At 45.3% G+C, this 16,535-nt stretch overlaps 1 protein-coding gene across 12 annotated transcripts in view; it reads left to right on the forward strand.

The window, feature by feature from the left end:
* The window catches only part of SSBP3 (single stranded DNA binding protein 3), a 136,157-nt gene that overhangs the window by 16,764 nt on the left and 102,858 nt on the right, over positions 1–16,535 (forward strand). For 4 of the 12 annotated variants that reach the window (XM_050963516.1, XM_050963518.1, XM_050963521.1 and 1 more), the window contains exon 5: positions 1,536–1,634. The exons of 6 other annotated variants lie outside the window; for them this stretch is intronic. In XM_050963516.1, the coding sequence (XP_050819473.1) occupies positions 1,536–1,634 (99 nt within the window). Of the gene's footprint in view, positions 1–977; positions 1,054–1,535; positions 1,635–16,535 lie in introns of all 12 variants that reach the window. 2 more of the 12 variants (XM_050963527.1, XM_050963528.1) reach the window with 2 other exon arrangements.

Below are 16,535 nucleotides of genomic sequence, written 5' to 3' on the forward strand. Positions count from 1 at the left end.
AAACATGCGTTGGTGGACACTGCTTGTGTTGGAATAATGGGACTCCCCTGTGTGGAGAGCGAAGTGGTGTGATATAGTGAGGTTAGTGAAATGGTGCTGGGTTTGACAGGGAGAATAATGCTTTGCATGGCGCCATCCAACACTCTTCTGACCCGCAGGACTGCCTGCCTTCGTCACTCCTCTTAATTCATGGAAATTGCCATGAAAAGACAGATGGTCTTTAAAAAGTTGATTTCTGTCTCGGCCTTATCTGCTTGGGATTCGTCTCTCTTTGGAGAGCAGGCACTGCTTTGGCTGGTAGAAGCAGTGATGGAAGCTGTAGTACAAATTGAGGTTATTGACACCATAAGTCTTCAGTTTTCATATCTGTAGGTTTCTCTTTGGCATATTGATGTTTCAGACTGGACACAGGTTAGGGAATCTACATCTGTACTCTGTTTTGTTTAAGGAGAAATACTCAAGTGAGCAGTAGCTTGTCAAGCGGCGGTTCAGAGTTTGCCTTCGCTGGGCTGATGCTTGTATTTGCATTTCAGTTTAAATAGTGCTAGTGTGGTTTTAAAAGAACAGTCTCCTCTCTCCTAGGGTGATCTTTGGGTGCCTAATGTCAATAATTCTTTTTCCTTCTCCTTATAAACTTTTAATATTTTTACTTCCAACAAGCTCAGATATTTAAAAAAAAAAACAAAAAACCTAACGTGGGTGTTTGACTTAAGTTTGAAACCAGAATATTAAATCTGCACTCCTTCTTTATGAGCTGCAAAAATATGAAAAGTTTAAGATCCATTGTCTACATTTTGAACCGCTTTTATTTTAAGATCCGTTTGCCAATTTTCTCCACTGGAGTCTAAAGGGCGTGGTTAAAAACTCTGGTTTAAGCAAACCTCTTACAGCTGATGTGTGGGTCTCATCCCCGTGGACGGGTTTCAAATATATGTTTCTGGTTGCTTCCCTAATACGAAATGTATTAGTTCTGTCAGGTCAGAAGTACCATACTGGGCGCTGGACCTCCTTTAGGAGTGGAACATCCATCATGAAATCCTAATGAGCAAACTGGTATTTTATTTCAGTTCTTTGCTAAGGTCAAGGATATTTTTATTTAAATGAAGCTTGCCTCCTGGTTTCTGTGTGGTGCTTATAATGGGTTAAATTTGTGCTTGGCTTAATGGGGGGCATTTAGAGCATTGATTTTTTTCCCCTCCCTTATAAATCCTGTTTAAAATAAAGACTAGGTTAGGTTAAATCTGAAGAGACGCTCTGATGGAAAGTGAGAGATGGAGACGATCGCGATTAGAAAGGGAACATTTGTGGCATAGAGTTTGCATGGGCCGAACAATAGAAACACTGTGGCTTGTGAGCAAAGGACGTGGCGCAGATGCGGAGCAGTTAGACTGGCGTGTGGAAAGAGTGGGGGCAGGGCTTGTTATTTGCATAACTGATTGTTGCCCTGGGGATTAAGGTGGGGGAAGGGAAGGGAGGCGGTGGGAGCACAAAGAAATCTACAGAAAATGCAGATTTTTTTTTTTTTTTTTTTACAGCTCTGCCACTTTTTCTGCTGTTGGGTGCTGGCTGTGTGCAGTGTTGCTTCAACCCACGCAGTTCGTTCATGCCATCCTGCTGACATACGCTTCTGCCTGGTGCGGCACTAGAGCTGTCATCTGGGTTTGTTTTTACTAAGAGGGCAGGAGGAGGTCCAGAAGGGAGACAGCCTGGTTGCCAAGGGATTGGGTTTTTAACTGCTCCTGATGTCTCTTATAAAGGCAATGACTCTGCAGCCTGTAGTGTCAAGATAAAGTCCAAAGGAAGACCTCTGGCTGTGTCTTATGCTAACGCTTTTTAAAAAAAATGTTTGTGTAAACCCCTAAATATTTGATCTTGAACGTTCATCCTCCCAGGATGCAGGAGCTTTTTGTAGTGAAAATCAGCGTTTGCGACCCATCTTTACTGCCTGTAAAAATTTTTTTCCCCCCCAAGCTGTCTGTGCTTTGGAGTTTACTTTATGCAGCTTCACAAGGCTGAGCTTTCACCTCTGATTATTTTTCTAAATACAAATAAAACTTTCAAAGAAGAGGATGTGTTCTAGCCAGTGCTGTCTTACCTGAGCACTTGTAAGTGAAACCTGCCTTGCAAGGGGACATGGCCAGCAGTACCATCCTACCCAAGGGGTAGAGGGGGGTGTTTAACTTGTTCTTAAAAATGTGTAGCTTTCACTGTTGGCTTTCTTATCTGAAAGATGTTTTTGCAAGTCCAGGCTGCTAATCCAAATTCTTACATTTGAAAGGCAAAGCTACCACAAATAAACTTGAAATTAAGTTCCTATTTCGCTGCAGTCTGTAGCTTAGCTCTAGCATGCTCGATAAATGTGTGATTGGACCGGGCAGTGAGGAGCACTTACGATTCTGCTGTTTGGCCCAGGGTGGGTGAGTAATATGGAACAAGTGATTCCAGGCAGCAGGGCAGATTGGGTGATTGGGCCTGGGGCTCCTGGGTTCTAACTCTGACTCTGGCACTGACTTTCTGCATGGGCTTTGGCAAATCACTTCATCCTGTTGCCTCTACTTCCTGTTCTGCAAAACGAGCATCATTCTTGTTTTGCAAGGTGCTAAGGAAGTTACACAATGAAAGTACTGGATGCTGTAGATCAGGGGTTCTCAAACTGGGGGTCGGGACCCCTCCGGGGGTTGCGAGGTTATTACATGGAGGGGTCATGAGCTGTCAGCCTCCATCCCAAACCCTGCTTTGCCTCCAGCATTTATAGTGGTGTTTTAATTTATAAAGGGGGTTGTGCTCAGAGGCTTGCTATGTGAAAGGGGTCACCAGTACAAAAGTTTAAGAACCACTGCAGTAGATAGTGCTAGCTCAGAATGCCAGTCAGTCAAATGAACCCTCCTGTTTGCTTTGCCAGGTGAGTGCATGAAAGTGTGTTTTTATTTACTGTAAGGAATTCGTAGCTCAGTTTATCCAGTTAGTTGCTTGGACAGAACAATTAAGTTAAAGGGATAAGGGGAAAGAAGGGCCTTTTTGCAATGAACAAAATTAGCAGCAGCAAGGGGAGGGAGCTTCCTTGCAGAAAATGCTGTAGCCTGTCCATTTGGGGTCAGAAGGCTTTTATTAGCAGTTTGGAGGCCACATGAGATGGGGCACAACGTAAGTGGAAATGGTGGCTGGAGCCCAGCAATACCCCAAGCAAAGCAACTTTTTCTTCTGAAGGCTGAGTACAACTGCATGGTTCAAAGTGCACTGGAAACGCATTGCTCTGAGCTGACAAAGGCCGCATCTACACTATGGGCACTGCCGCAGACTAGCTGTGCCCGGAAGGGTTTTTTCTGTTGCTGTGGTAACCCACAACCTCCATGTGACAGGAAGTAGGATGGCATTGGTAGGGCACTCGGGCCAAAAGAATGGCTGAAGGGGAGATGAGGCTGAGAAGCGGGTGACGGCTTAGAGCCAACAGACAGGCTTCTTGCTGAGTTTGATTAGTCTTTCCCCTTAGGGCTAACAAAATGGTGGCAAGCAGCATCCTGCCTTCTACACGCCTCCATCCCCATCAAACACAACTTCTCACATGCACCTAGATGGCTGTGGGTTCTTCTAGTTGGCAGCAGAAGGTATCTGCTCAGAGGCCTTAGATCTCCACCTTTCGTTTGACTCCTCAAACTTTTCCTCTTGGCCCTCAGTCCCTCAGCATCATCGTTTTTCTACTATGTAACATGGCAGGGTCCCCACCACCTTCTGTGGCAAGCCCCTGCCCATGATGGAGCTGCAGCTGCTAGTGGGAGCAGTTTGGGTTACTAGGTGGAGGAGCCAGTGTTCGAGTGGCAGTGCTAACTGGCTGGTGTATATGACTGGTGATTTGCCCCAGTGTTCCGTCACTGCATGCCAGTGAGACCCAGTGCCCCGTTATAGGACTCGGCAAAGCAGCAGCATGGCCTTCATTCTTGCCAGCTGTAGTGGAGATGATGGCTGCCCTGGGCATTATTAATGTAATTGTTTTTCCAGTGCTCATGTCTTCTGGGCTCATCGTTGAGGGGAGGCAGAGACTGGATCTGAGGAGGGTGTGTGGAAGTGACCAGATTCCTGTGTCCCTACTGGCATGGATTCATGCCTGGAAAGTAAGACGTTTAATTGTAGGTTCTTCCTTTCTCCTCTCCTTTTCTTCCTCTCCTTCCCCATCCCCGCCCTCCCCCGCCCCAGAGGCGCAGCTGGGGTCTGTGTGTAAATCACATAGAAGGGTTCTGTCTCCTGGAGCCTATGCCCATCTGCCTGCAGGATCGCAAGGTGAAGCCATGCGCTTTTATCTGAGAGCCTGAACTGTGACAGAGTTGCCACTTTGAATTGGAGGAGTAACCGCAGCATGAGTTTTAACACAGATGATAAAGCAGTCCTGAAGTGTGGCTTTGTTCCCTAAGTTTCTCTGCCATTTGCACCTGCTCCCTGGTGACCTTAATCTCCAGCTGAGTGACCAGACATGGCTGTTTTGGGAGCCAGCCAATGTGTCTCAAGTGCCAGCCAGATGCAGTTGGTAGAACAGAAGGAGTTTCTCCTTTTTCCCAGCCTCCCTCCCTGATGTGCAGCGTGCTGTGGTGTTCGTCCCTGCAGGAAGCAAGGGAACTGAGTTGGGACTGTAGGTGTGCCCAGAACCTAGGTGGAAGCTAAAGGTCTTGCTGCTATTTCAAGTGTAGGTTGCGGGATTCTCCATTTCTCCTCTGACATATCTGGCTACATCTCAATAGTGAGCTATTAGATGAGCTATTGACCGGTTCCAGTCAGCAGTTCCCATGTTACCCGTTCAATGTGGAATGGCTCCTTGTTAGATGTTTCTCTGTGTGAAGCAACATAGAGAATTAGAAATGGCACAGCCATTTTAGGAGGGCAAGAGGGCTGTATGTTGCTGCATAAGGTAGGAAATGGCCTTGGCTATTGCTCTGTGAATGTAGGAACTTCCAGAGTGGGTTAAAATCAAGGTTCCTTCTAGTCCAATATTCAGTCTCTGGCAATGTCCAGTATCAGATGCTGCAAGAAACCCTGTGCAATATTCATCTCAGGTACTTTATTGTTTGTAGAGAAACATAAAATGATGGGGTCTAAATTCCATGTTACCACTTGAGGAAGAGATCTTGAAGTCATTGTGGCTAGTTCTCTGAAAACATCCGTTCAGTGTGTAGCGGCAGTCAAAAAAGTGAACAGAATGGTGGGCATCATTAAGAAAGGAATAGATAATGAGACAGAAAATATCATATTGCCTCTATATAAATCCATAGTGTGCCCACAACTTGAATACTGCATGCAGATGTGGTTGACCCATCTCAAAAAAGATGTATTTGAATTGGAAAAGATTCAGAAAAGGGCAACAAAAATGATTAGGGGCATGGAATGGCTTCCATATGAGGAAAGATTAGTAAGACTGGGACTTTTCAGCTTGGAAAAGAGAAGACTAACGAGTGGAGGGGAGGATATGATAGTCTATAAAATCCTGACTGATGTGGAGAAAAGAAATAAGCAAGTGTTATTTACTCCTTCTCATAACCCAAGAACTAGGGGTCACCAAGTGAAATTAGTAGGCAGCAGGTTTAAAATAAGCGTAAGTATTTCCTCACACAACACACAGTCAGCCTGTGGAACTCCTTGCCAGAGGATGATGTGAAAGCCAAGACTATAAAAGGGTTCAAAAAAGAACTAGATAAATTCATGGAGGATAGGTCTATCAATGGCTATTAGCCAGGATGGGCAGGGATGGTGTCCCTAGCCTCTATTTGCCAGAAACTGGGAATGAGCGACAGGGGATGATCACTTGATGACCTGTTGTGTTCATTCCCTCTGGGGCACCTGGCATTGGCCACTGTCAGTAGACAGGATACTGGGCTACATGGACCTTTGGTCTGACCCAGTACGGCTGTTCTTATACTGCTGGTGATCATCCTTAACACTTGAAAAGACCGCTGGACTTCCTGCTCCACGGATACAGGTCACTGCTCCAAAGTTTATTTTCTTTTTTGACATGACTATCATCTACCTTCTCTCAGGCCTTTCAAAGGTGCCTACCATGTACCTTGAAGCCCTGGTTAGAGAACGTGGAAAGTTTCTTCAGCTGACGGCAGTTTGTAGGGGAAACAGGTGTTCTCCACTCTTTTAGTGGCTTGGGTACTACTCCTCCAACCCCTTTTGACAACCAGAGCTCATTTCATTGTAGAAGCTGGGGACAAGTTTGTGATTACCTTATGACTGGAATGTCAACTATGACTATCTACATCTTGTTGCTGTCTTGATTTCGTCATCTTGGCTGTGTAAATCCCTTCCTCTACAGCCTTAGAGTAATTCTGAGGCCTGAGATTCTTGCAAAGTCTTACATGTAGGAAAATAACCTTTAGGAGAGGATGGATGGAACAGTGGTTAGGGTGTTAGTCTGGGAGACCCAGGTTCAGTTACGTCTGTGACCATGGGCAAGCCACTTAATGTCCCTGCGCCTCAGTTTCCCATCACTATGTGGGGATGATGGTACTTGCATGTATCACAAGGATGGTGAGGATAAATACATCATAGTGAAATTCTCATTGCTGTGGTAATAGGAGCCATAGGAGTACCTAAGATGCATGGTTTTTGTTTCATGGCAGAAACGATGCGTATTGGGGACTCAAGTGGCACCGTTTAATAAAAAGATGCTGGCTGTGGCTTGAAACTAATGTTCCTCCTCCAGGTTTTGCGCCTGGGGTTTTATCCCAGGCATGTATTTTTGCACGCCTTGAAAAATCAGCGATACTGTAGTGACTTGATCAGAAATGTAGTGAGTGATGCAGTACTGGGCTGGTGTCCAGGAGCAAACCTTCAACCTAGTTTCAAAGCCCTTTTTTTCAAGAAAGTGCAGCTTTCACAGTGAGTCCTGCAACGCTGGGCAGTGGTGAACACTACTCGTATTTTTTTTTAGTCCAGGCTTTTTTCTTTAAAGCCTTATGGGACCCAGCACAGACGAGCTTTACGATCTGTGTTAAAAGAAGCGTTACTCTTTCTTCTCTTGGAGCCTGGTTGGTGTCATGGCATGTCTTAACAGAGCATCTATCTTTACCTGCAGTCATTAAGGAGTTTTCAGCATTACTTATATAAAGGCTTTGCACTTTCGATTGCTTCATTGTGCAGTACAATGGATTCTCTGTCAATGTGCCAGCTAATGAATTTTAACTTTTAATGTTGCTTCATCTCGATTTGCTCTCCACGTTGTCCAGCTTTAATATGTTCTAGCGTGTTTGTAGCTCCTGCAGTCCATTGTCTTATTGCTGGAAATGATGGAATTGGACGGCATACTGCTCCCTTTTGGTCCCCCCTCTCAGCAACTAGTTGTACTCCTGTGTCTCCTTCCTTTCGTTACAAATATATTGATCGGTTTGGGGGTGGGGGAAGCAATTAGGGGCTGTTCAGCAAGTTAGTTCACTCAAGCACATGGTTTATTCTGGGTGGAAGAAGGCTCTGAGTGCAGTGTACACTTAGTGTAATCTGATGAAAATAACAGGCTGTCACTGCTTGGCTTGCTGATTCGCAGTGAACATGCCTTGTAGGAAATGATTGGGGAGGTGAAATAGTATTGTTTGAACCTTCATTACACAAGGGCTCATTCATCATTCCCATGAAGAACACACAATCAGGAACAGAAATATCTTATTTATTTTATTTATTTTCCCAGAAGGACCACGGTACGTTAATTAGCAGCTTAGAAAAGAAGTATTTTTGCCCTTTCTCACCTTCAATATGAGATTTTAAAATATCATTCGGGTACTGTTGCGCTGTTGACCGTAAGACTTACAAACTTTGCCGACTCGAAGGCATGGCACTGTATGGAGGTAATACAGGGACGGCAAAATGTCATGTCCGATCATTTCAGGGGACATTCAGTGCGTTGGTGGTCAGAATCCTATTGAGTTTAGTGACCTGCTGAAAGGGAGGTGGGGGAGGAAGAGAACAATGGGAGGGGGAGTGGAATAGGGCCACATGCAGAGCCTTGAGAATGAGGGGGGCACAGAACTGACATATGGGGGAGGATTTCAGTAAATGAAAGAAGTGGGAGAGGGGGTTATGGGTCACACGCACAGTCCTGGAATAGTGAAGCACCCTGGCAAGGGAGAGCCAGTGGCATTGGGGGAAGACGGAGGACCCTGGCACGTTGGAGAGCAGGGAATGTGGGGGCGGGGGGGGCACACAGACTCTGGCATAGGGGGGTGTTGCAGCATGTCCTTGAATCAAGGGGGAGGGTGGCACACAGGGAGCTTGTGCATGGAACAGAGAGATGCAAGGAGCCCCTGGTGTGCAGTGCACTCAACATGCAGGGTCTGCGACTTCCTAGTATTTTTTTTGTAAGAGTGGCACATCTCTGTTTTAGTTCTGAGACCCCTTTGAAATTCTTGGGCTAGGAGCAGACCATTGGACACAACTTATAGAAAAACAGGGAGATGCAGGTTTGAATTGCAATCTGTTTCGGGAACACACATTTGATGAAGTGAACATGAAACTATCCCTATCCTCCTATTTCTGGAAGGTTGAAGGAACCAGGTACATAGCTTGTGGATCAGGTATTTGCAGAACAATAATTTAATCCTCAGGACCCTTCCTTATCTGGTGGAAATGCTGGAGAGGGCTTCAGTTGTGTGTACCACATCTTCATAGTGTTTTTGTACATTACCTCCCTCCTGCCTGTGATCACACATGCTACCTCCCCTCCTGTCCGTGTTTGTATAACATGCACATGTGGAAGAGTAACTTTAGGAAAGTATGGACATATTTTTAGTTGTCTTAATGAAATAGACGTGATCTTAGCACCATGTTGTCACCCAGGTCACTTCCTTTGGGAGAGGAAGGATGGACTGGTGGCTAGGGTGCTAGGGTGGGTCTCCCATTCCACCCAACTTGGGGGAACCTTTGGGAAAAATCACTTAGTCTCTCTGTCCCTCAGCCCCCTGTTTGTAAAATAGGGATGATAGTACTTTCCCTACCTCAGAGGAATTTTTGATGCTAAATACATTAGTGGGAGCCATATAAGTACCATAGGTAGCACTCCTGCCAGCAAATGACCAGCTAGGGATCCATGAACAGCAGCTGGGGAAGAGGGCTTTGAGTTTTTCAGCTCCAGGAGGGAAGGAGAGATCTGTATATGCATAAACCTTAGCTTTTGAATTTGAAATGGTGGGTTTTGTCTGAAAGTTGCCCGTTCGTCTAGGAGGGAAGGCTACTGTAATGGAAGGGAGGGAGCACATCGTTAGGTCAAGGAATATGAAATTGATGCCTTTGTGTTTAATCTGGTTATAAGGGCAGCTATTACAGACAATGAATTTTGCCTGTCCACATAGCTGTAATACAAGAACCTAAATGTCTTTCAATGTAGAGAAGGTCACTCCTCTTTATTTCTGGTTGTAAATTTTGCTGGTTACAGATGTTTAGTGTTGATATATATAGCTAATTAAGTTATTGCTTAAGCCAATTGGCAAGGCGCAGGGATGAGTGTGTTTGAGAGGGAGGAACTAAACTGTTCCATCATAACCTATGGAATTGTTACTAGCTATGTGCATTTGTAACTCCCAAGCCAGGACTGTAGGGCTCCCCTGACCAGGCTTGTCTTGCAGAGAAAGCATATCATCTAGGCTCAGAGGGCCGCGTAAAGAAGCTGTATGGCTTGGGAGGAGGGAATTGAGCAAGGCTGCTAGTTTGTGTTTAAATCTGTTTTGTCTTAAGCTGTTAAGAGATTTCGATTAGAGAGTCATATAATGTGGTAAATGAGCTGTGTTTAAAAAGGGGAGCATTTCTGTAGTAGTGTGTTTTGGAGAACAGCATTCCTCTAACACTGTGTGTGTGTGTGTGTGTGTGTGTGTGTGTGTGTGTAATGGGGGGGGTACACACTGATATCAAAGGAGGAACAAGTCAACTGGGGCATGGTAGTTCAGAGAGAGGGCAAGCCTCAATAGCCTGCATTATCCTGCAAGACAAACCTACTTGGGCTACTGTTGCTGTTTGTGCTCTTGGGTCAGGTGGATAGCTGCATGCGGCAGAGTGGCCCAGTGCTCCTTCACCAAAGCTTTGTGCCCACTGCTCCTGATGCAGAGTGATCATGCAACCTGGATTCTTTCCACTCCACAACTGGTGCGGGTGAAACCCAGGACATGTTCACTGGTCTTGGGTGACAGCATTTGTTGATCACAGTTCCAGCTGGTTTGGGCTTTTGAGCGAGGTATACCTGCCTAGTGAGCATTGTGGGTAGGGGTAGTCAATTAGGTTTTGTCAAAGTCCAGATTTCTTGGTAAAGGTATAGTCAAGGTCCAGACTCCAGAGAAAATAATAATGAAAAAGATTTTGCGAGGGTCTATTCCAAAGAGTCTGGTGGTCTGGGTTTGGCCTGTGATCCCCCTATTGACTACCCCTGTATTGGGGCCTAAAGCTACAGCACAGTGTCTGGGAGTGATTTAAAATGGTTTGGCCCTTTCTACATTTGCCGGACAGACTATTTAAATGGTTGAAACTAGTTCAGTGAAAGGCCAGTGGAGACCGGGGGGGTGGGGGGGGGGGAGTTTGAACTGACCCAGTAAAGAAGTCAAGTGAGATGCTGTGAAGGGTGGTGGTGGTTGCAGTGTGATGAAGGAGAACCTTGCAGCTGAAGAAGAGGAAGTGCTGCAATGAACTGTTAGCCCAGTTTTGCTGTTTCTGAAGATGGGTTCTTTTCTCTCTCCTAAAATAAGCTGCAACAGTAAAAATATCAGGTTCCAGCCCCGTCCCTTAATAATGTCCATGTGCTGTCTGGCTGCTTCCCTGACTTTAATGGCATTGGGTATATATCAGCACCAGACTTTGGTACTTTCCTCCACAGGTCACCCTGGAGTTCAGGAATTCATCCTACAAGGCTTGCTGTGAAATGAATCCCTCCAAAAAACATGTAGGGTCAAGGTAAAAATCTCAGACTTCAGTGATGACTTTGCTTGAAAGGACGACTGCAGGACAGTCTTCTCTCACTACCATCTGTATGGCACTTGCATTCTTGACAACCACTAGGTGCTACTCATCCAAACTCATTTAATGTGAAATGAATTAGAATGAACTTTGAGGCATTCAGCTTGTCTCATCCGAGAGCAGCCTGGGGACAACGGGGGGAATGAAGGGGGTCGAGGCGGGAAGAAGGACCCTGCAATTCTGGAACATCTCTAACAATGGTACATGAGAAGAACTGTGCAGCTACCGTCTCACTTCCACACATAGGCAGGGCAACCTCTTGAGGTTCTAACAAATGTCTGAAATCGGCTGTTCATAACTGCTTGGGCTCTGCACCGTGGCAGGTGCAGGATATTTTGAATCTGGCAATTACGTGGTTAATGTTTGTTGCCAGTTAAAGCTTTTTCTTCTCTAAAGAGATTTTGACTCCCGGAATGACAGAGTATTAAATTGCTTTGACTGCAGACCAAATGCTCCTCGTCACCACTGTCAAATTAGTGCTTGAGGTGCGGGGGGTGAGTAACAGAGGCATCATTTAAATTTTTTTTAGGTGTACACTGAGTGTTATCTTTGGGAATGCGAGGCAGCCCTGTTAAAGCTTTTACTGTAGCTGATGATATTGCAGGGTGCCTGTCCCTTTTAGAATCCGTTGGGTAATTTCTCAAACATTCCATATCTGTATCCCTTACATAATAAGAGCTGGCAGATTACCAGATTCAGGTTGAGTGTGCAGCCCAGCGATAAACACTAGAAACAGTGGCTGCAGTGCCCAGCCCTAGCCCCGTTGCCATTATATCTCTATCCCAGCATCTCTGTCCTTCGTAGACAGGCTGCCCTTTTATTTAACTTAATAAAAACAACGTAATTCCCCTCAGCAGTGCTTAATGCTGACCAAAGGCAAAACCTGAAATTCACCTCGCTTTCCCAGGAGCTTGTTGGGACTAGCTTGGAGGCGGGAGGGAAGGGCCGCCTCTTTCCCTACTGCACATTCTCATATGGGGGAAGGATTCCAAAGGGTTCTGAGTGCATTTGGCTACCCCTCTGTCCTATTAAAACGCAGCATGTGCTTTCTTTTTCCTGGTCTCTGCCCCCTCCCCTTAAAGATTTCATGCACTTCTCTAGCTTCACCCTTGAGTTATGCCATTCTCCATTTTCTTCTCCCTTCTGTGCATCTTTCCCCCCCTCTCTTTCTAGTTCAGTCCCTTTTGTTCCAGGCTCTCAACTTCTCCAAAGAAGAGTTCCTTCTGGGACCCTTGTTTTCTCCCCAACACGTGCTCTTTGCCCCCTTCTCTTAGCTGTGCCTGGCAGCAGCCTTTCCAGCACAGAGCAGGTGAGTCTCTTTCCAACATGCTGTTTGTTAGCTGGTCAGAAGGGGATCCACTGGGGACCTTGGGCTGTATCCTCCCTCCTCTCAAAACTTTTAGCTCCTGTTGGTTAGGGAGCAGAGGACTGAACTGGATCCCCCTCTGTGACATGCTGCTTGATCGCCCTTTAGTGCTGCACTCAACCTTTTGGCCTTTTTCTCCTCCCTCTTTTTCCCTACCTGAGGATTGCACCCATGCTGATGCTGTTGTATGCAGTGCTTGCTTAGCTGCTGGAATCAGCAGCTGAGTGTAACTGATAAGATTCTGGTCCGGTTCACCCTGTCATGATGTGTGGGGGCTGTAGGGGCAGATGTGATCTGGATCAAGCAAGTGGATTTGCTACACGCATGAGGGAGGGAGGCAGAAAACAAACTTTCCGCAGAGGGATCCCTCACTCGGCTGCTCCCAGTGAACTGTGAAATGCCTGGGATAGTCTAGTGTGTGAACTTTACTCCTCTTTTTTTTTTTTTTTTTTTTTTAAGATCTCTTTCAAGGCCTGTAAACAACTAAAACCTGCTGATAATTTGTTCTTCCTGCAGCTAGGATGAATTCCTAGCAAGTCCCCCCTGTTTCTCAAATTGCATACGAAGTTGACAAGACATCTGGCAGTGCCAGCATTCTACTTCGTTCTTTGACCGTACTTCTATAAAGCATTGGGCAGATCCAAAATTCTTCCGCACCTGCGAGTGGGAGAGCTTGCTGTGGAGCCATGCGGGTGTGCAGCATCACTGGTGTACTTTTGTGACACTTTTGCCGTGAAACTATTTTGGTGGGGAGGGATAGGGGGACCGTGTCATTTGGCAATGGGTTTCTTTTAGACAACTGGAAGGTGCTAGTACAGCACTGGCCATCTGTCACCCTTAGTATGGCTTCAGTCTGCCTTCTGTTTACCACAGAAGGGTTTACCCATATTCTGTAATACAAGTCCACTAATTCTGACCACGAGGGGCAGTAAAAATTCCATTTTGCTTTGCATGTTCATATTTCATATGCCTAACCTGATTTTGTTTTCATTGCCTTGCCAGATGCTTTTGAAGTTTGCTAGATATTTTTTTTTTTTTTATATTCAGTACTGTTAGTTTCTAGGAAAATGGCTAAAACAGATCAAGAAAAAAAATTTCTGGCTTGTTAACAACGAACAGTAGCCCCCAGTTTGTGTGTATCGCATTATTGGCATTACCCTCTTGTTCTAGTTAAAGGGTTAAGAATTATGGGGAAGTTCAGCTAGCACTTGCAAGATATGGTTGCCGTAGCAACAGGCCTTCTAATCTGGTAGGTGACCTGAGAGACTGTGGAAGATGCAGGGGTTGGTTTGGCATTTCATTATTTCATGAGGCTGCAGCTCTCCAGCTGGTTCATTTCTGAGCGTAAAGCTGCTGTTCCTGCCACTAGAATTACTGGCATTCCAAAACAAAACAAAAACTGTTTGGATTATCCAGAACAATGCAGACGGCTCCTTCGAGGCTTGGCGCATGCACCGTCCCTCCTGCAAATAATTTTTTTAAAACTTCAGAATTTCTTTGTCCTAGCTAGAGCTTCCTAATTATGGCCTGGGTTTGTGGAGGCAATTATTTTTGGAGAGGATGTGCAATTTACAAGTAGTTTTGTGATATTAAAAATAAATTAATAAGCCAACCTGTTTTTAGAGGCACTGATGCTCAATTTGTTTCTCTTTCGCCTGCCTTTTATAGGTGATCCACAAGCTTCCTTGGTGCCATAATCACAAAGCAAATCTCAAGCCCAATAAATAGTATTTAAACTTGTGTATTACAGGTAGGATTTCCTTTTTGCTTCAAAGATTGGCCTTATTAGCCAAGCAGAATGTGTTTCATTTTCTGTGGTGCTAGGGTATTTCTCTAGGCCCTTTTGGAATCCTGGCAAACCAAACTGCTTTCTGATTTGCTGATGTAATGCAACGCAAGAAGGAGCAAAACGCATCAAAATACTTTTACCTAGGAAGCTGGAGTTTGAACAAAAGCAGGGGGAGTAAGAGGCAAATGTGGATCTCAAGGGTGGGGTGCGGGGTGGGAAATGAATGCAGTAAAGACAATACAAGGTTGTCCATGGAGTACAAGATAGACTGGTCAGTGAGTGACTTATCAGCAGTATGTGTAGAACATGAGTCTCAAAGGAGAGTTAGGGATTTGGGGTCGTGTTACTTGACTGTTTTAGGCTGCCCTGATACCAGCCAATACTTTCTCTCATTTTGATTTTGCTGTTGATAGTCCAGCTTTCTTTGTGATAAGGTTTTATGTGAAGGAGCTGGGTTTTACAACAGCTGCCTGTCTTTGAGAGATTTGATGTCTGGGGTTGACTACTGAAGGTAAGTTGTTTCTCCCAAATACCAGTTTTTGAGGGGTATAGTAATAGTCCCAGTCGCCTTGAGCTGGGCTTTATGGACATCCTGCTTTCACTATGTATCAAGTCAAAGTGGTTTCTGCTATGTTAATGGTAGCATAAGTTTGCTTAACAAAGCAGCTCAGGCTTTGGAATGTTTAGGTCTCTTGGTTTTTGCTCCTCCCCTTGGAGATGTGTGTGAAATCTTTGTTACAGCAAGTTAGCCTTCTAGTGTGTGCTTTGCTTGATGGGAGTAGCGGTCTGATTGAGGGTTTAATATCACAGAATTCTTTGTATTTCCACAGTTTTTATCACTGGGCCTTTTTGCATAGCTTCATAATGTAGCTAATGCTTCCTCTAATATTTGAACTCTTTAGAGCTGGAAAAGTGGCTAAAACATACATGCAGTATCACTTTGTCGTGCATGCTATAGTCAGTGCTGCATGGTGTTACAATGAGAGTTCGATAAAAACTTTACAGCACCCGTACAAAACTGTTTGCCAGTCAAACTGTCTTTTTTTGTTCTCAGTCATTATGGTAAAGAGCAAGCAGAGTAGTGGTTTTTTTTGTTATTTTGTTTTTTTTGTACTTGGGCTAGTAAATTATCTCGACCGTTTTGTCATGCAGCCAGCAGGTTCTTTAGAGTAGTTACCTTGTCAGCTAAAATGCTGTTGGTTATGCACATTCCCTGCAGGAAAGGCCTTTGTTCAAAACGCCTTCAGCAATATGTAGCATTTGTAAGCTGGAGTCCCTCTCAAGCACCGTAGCGTGTGAATGTAAACTGCCCAAAGTAGCATGTGAACTTTATTTACAGCGCTGTTCAGTGCAAATGGAAATTCTGGCCTATAATATATAGGGGGAGTTGATGCATTTCAGGGGTCTCACCAGTGTGTGTAGGTCACTTGCCAGGATTATCTGGGTATAGCACACTTAATCTTCCCCTGCTGTTGCAGGAGTCTCAGGCATTGGTGCACTTTGGTACTTCCTGTCGGCTGTCTGTGGCATATAATAGTTGAATTTCTTGTGGGCTGTCTTACTTTGGTGTAATTCCAGTATTGTGCTGCGTGGCGTGGGTGACTTGTGTTATACAGGAGGTCAGACTAGAAAACCTAAGTCTCCTTTGAAAATGAACATAAGCACTTTTGGAAGCACGGTCCACGATGCCTTCAGCACCGTGATTACCCTCCGCCTCAGTCTATCTCATCAGACTTGACTAACAACTTACTCCATCTCTAGGTAGACCTGGGGCTTGGGTGAGCGATAGCTGGCCTAGAAGAGGGTTGTGGGAACAAAAATCATACTTGTCCCATTTATGGAGGTAGTGCAGTGACTGTGAACTACTCAGGTCCTCATATCACATAGCATCCAGGAGCAGACTCAGGGAGCAGAAGTGGGGCCAAGGCTGCTTTTGTCATCTCTACCTTTAGCTGGCCTGGCATAAGGTTCACCATGGGGTGCCTTTGCCACCTTGAAACAAGGCTTTGGCAAAACACTCTGCATAGAGCTGCTCCTTAAGATCTCTTAAACTTAATTTGGCCCAGAATGTGACTTACCGTTTAAGGGGTACTTCACATTGAGAGCATTCGTTGTGCCAGTTCTCCAAGATCTGTGTGGGTTCAGGGTTGGTTTCAGGGTTTCGTTTAGTAAGTTGGTGTTGACTTATAAAACTTCCTGGTTTGAGCCCTGGTCTTCAAGAGACCACCTGTCTGCTTACATGATACCTGTGCACTTGCAGTCATTGTTGGTGCTCTAGCTATCAATGTATGTTGTGAAAGGTGGCGGTACAGGAAGGCCAGTCTCCCTGCCCCTGGAACTTTCTCCTTTCCCTCTCCTTTTGGTCTGACCAAGCATCTGGAGGGTGTTCTGCAAAAGGGCTGAGGT

Source organism: Gopherus flavomarginatus, chromosome 7 (assembly GCF_025201925.1).
Source record: "Gopherus flavomarginatus isolate rGopFla2 chromosome 7, rGopFla2.mat.asm, whole genome shotgun sequence".
In the NCBI taxonomy this organism is placed as follows: Eukaryota; Metazoa; Chordata; order Testudines; family Testudinidae; genus Gopherus; species Gopherus flavomarginatus.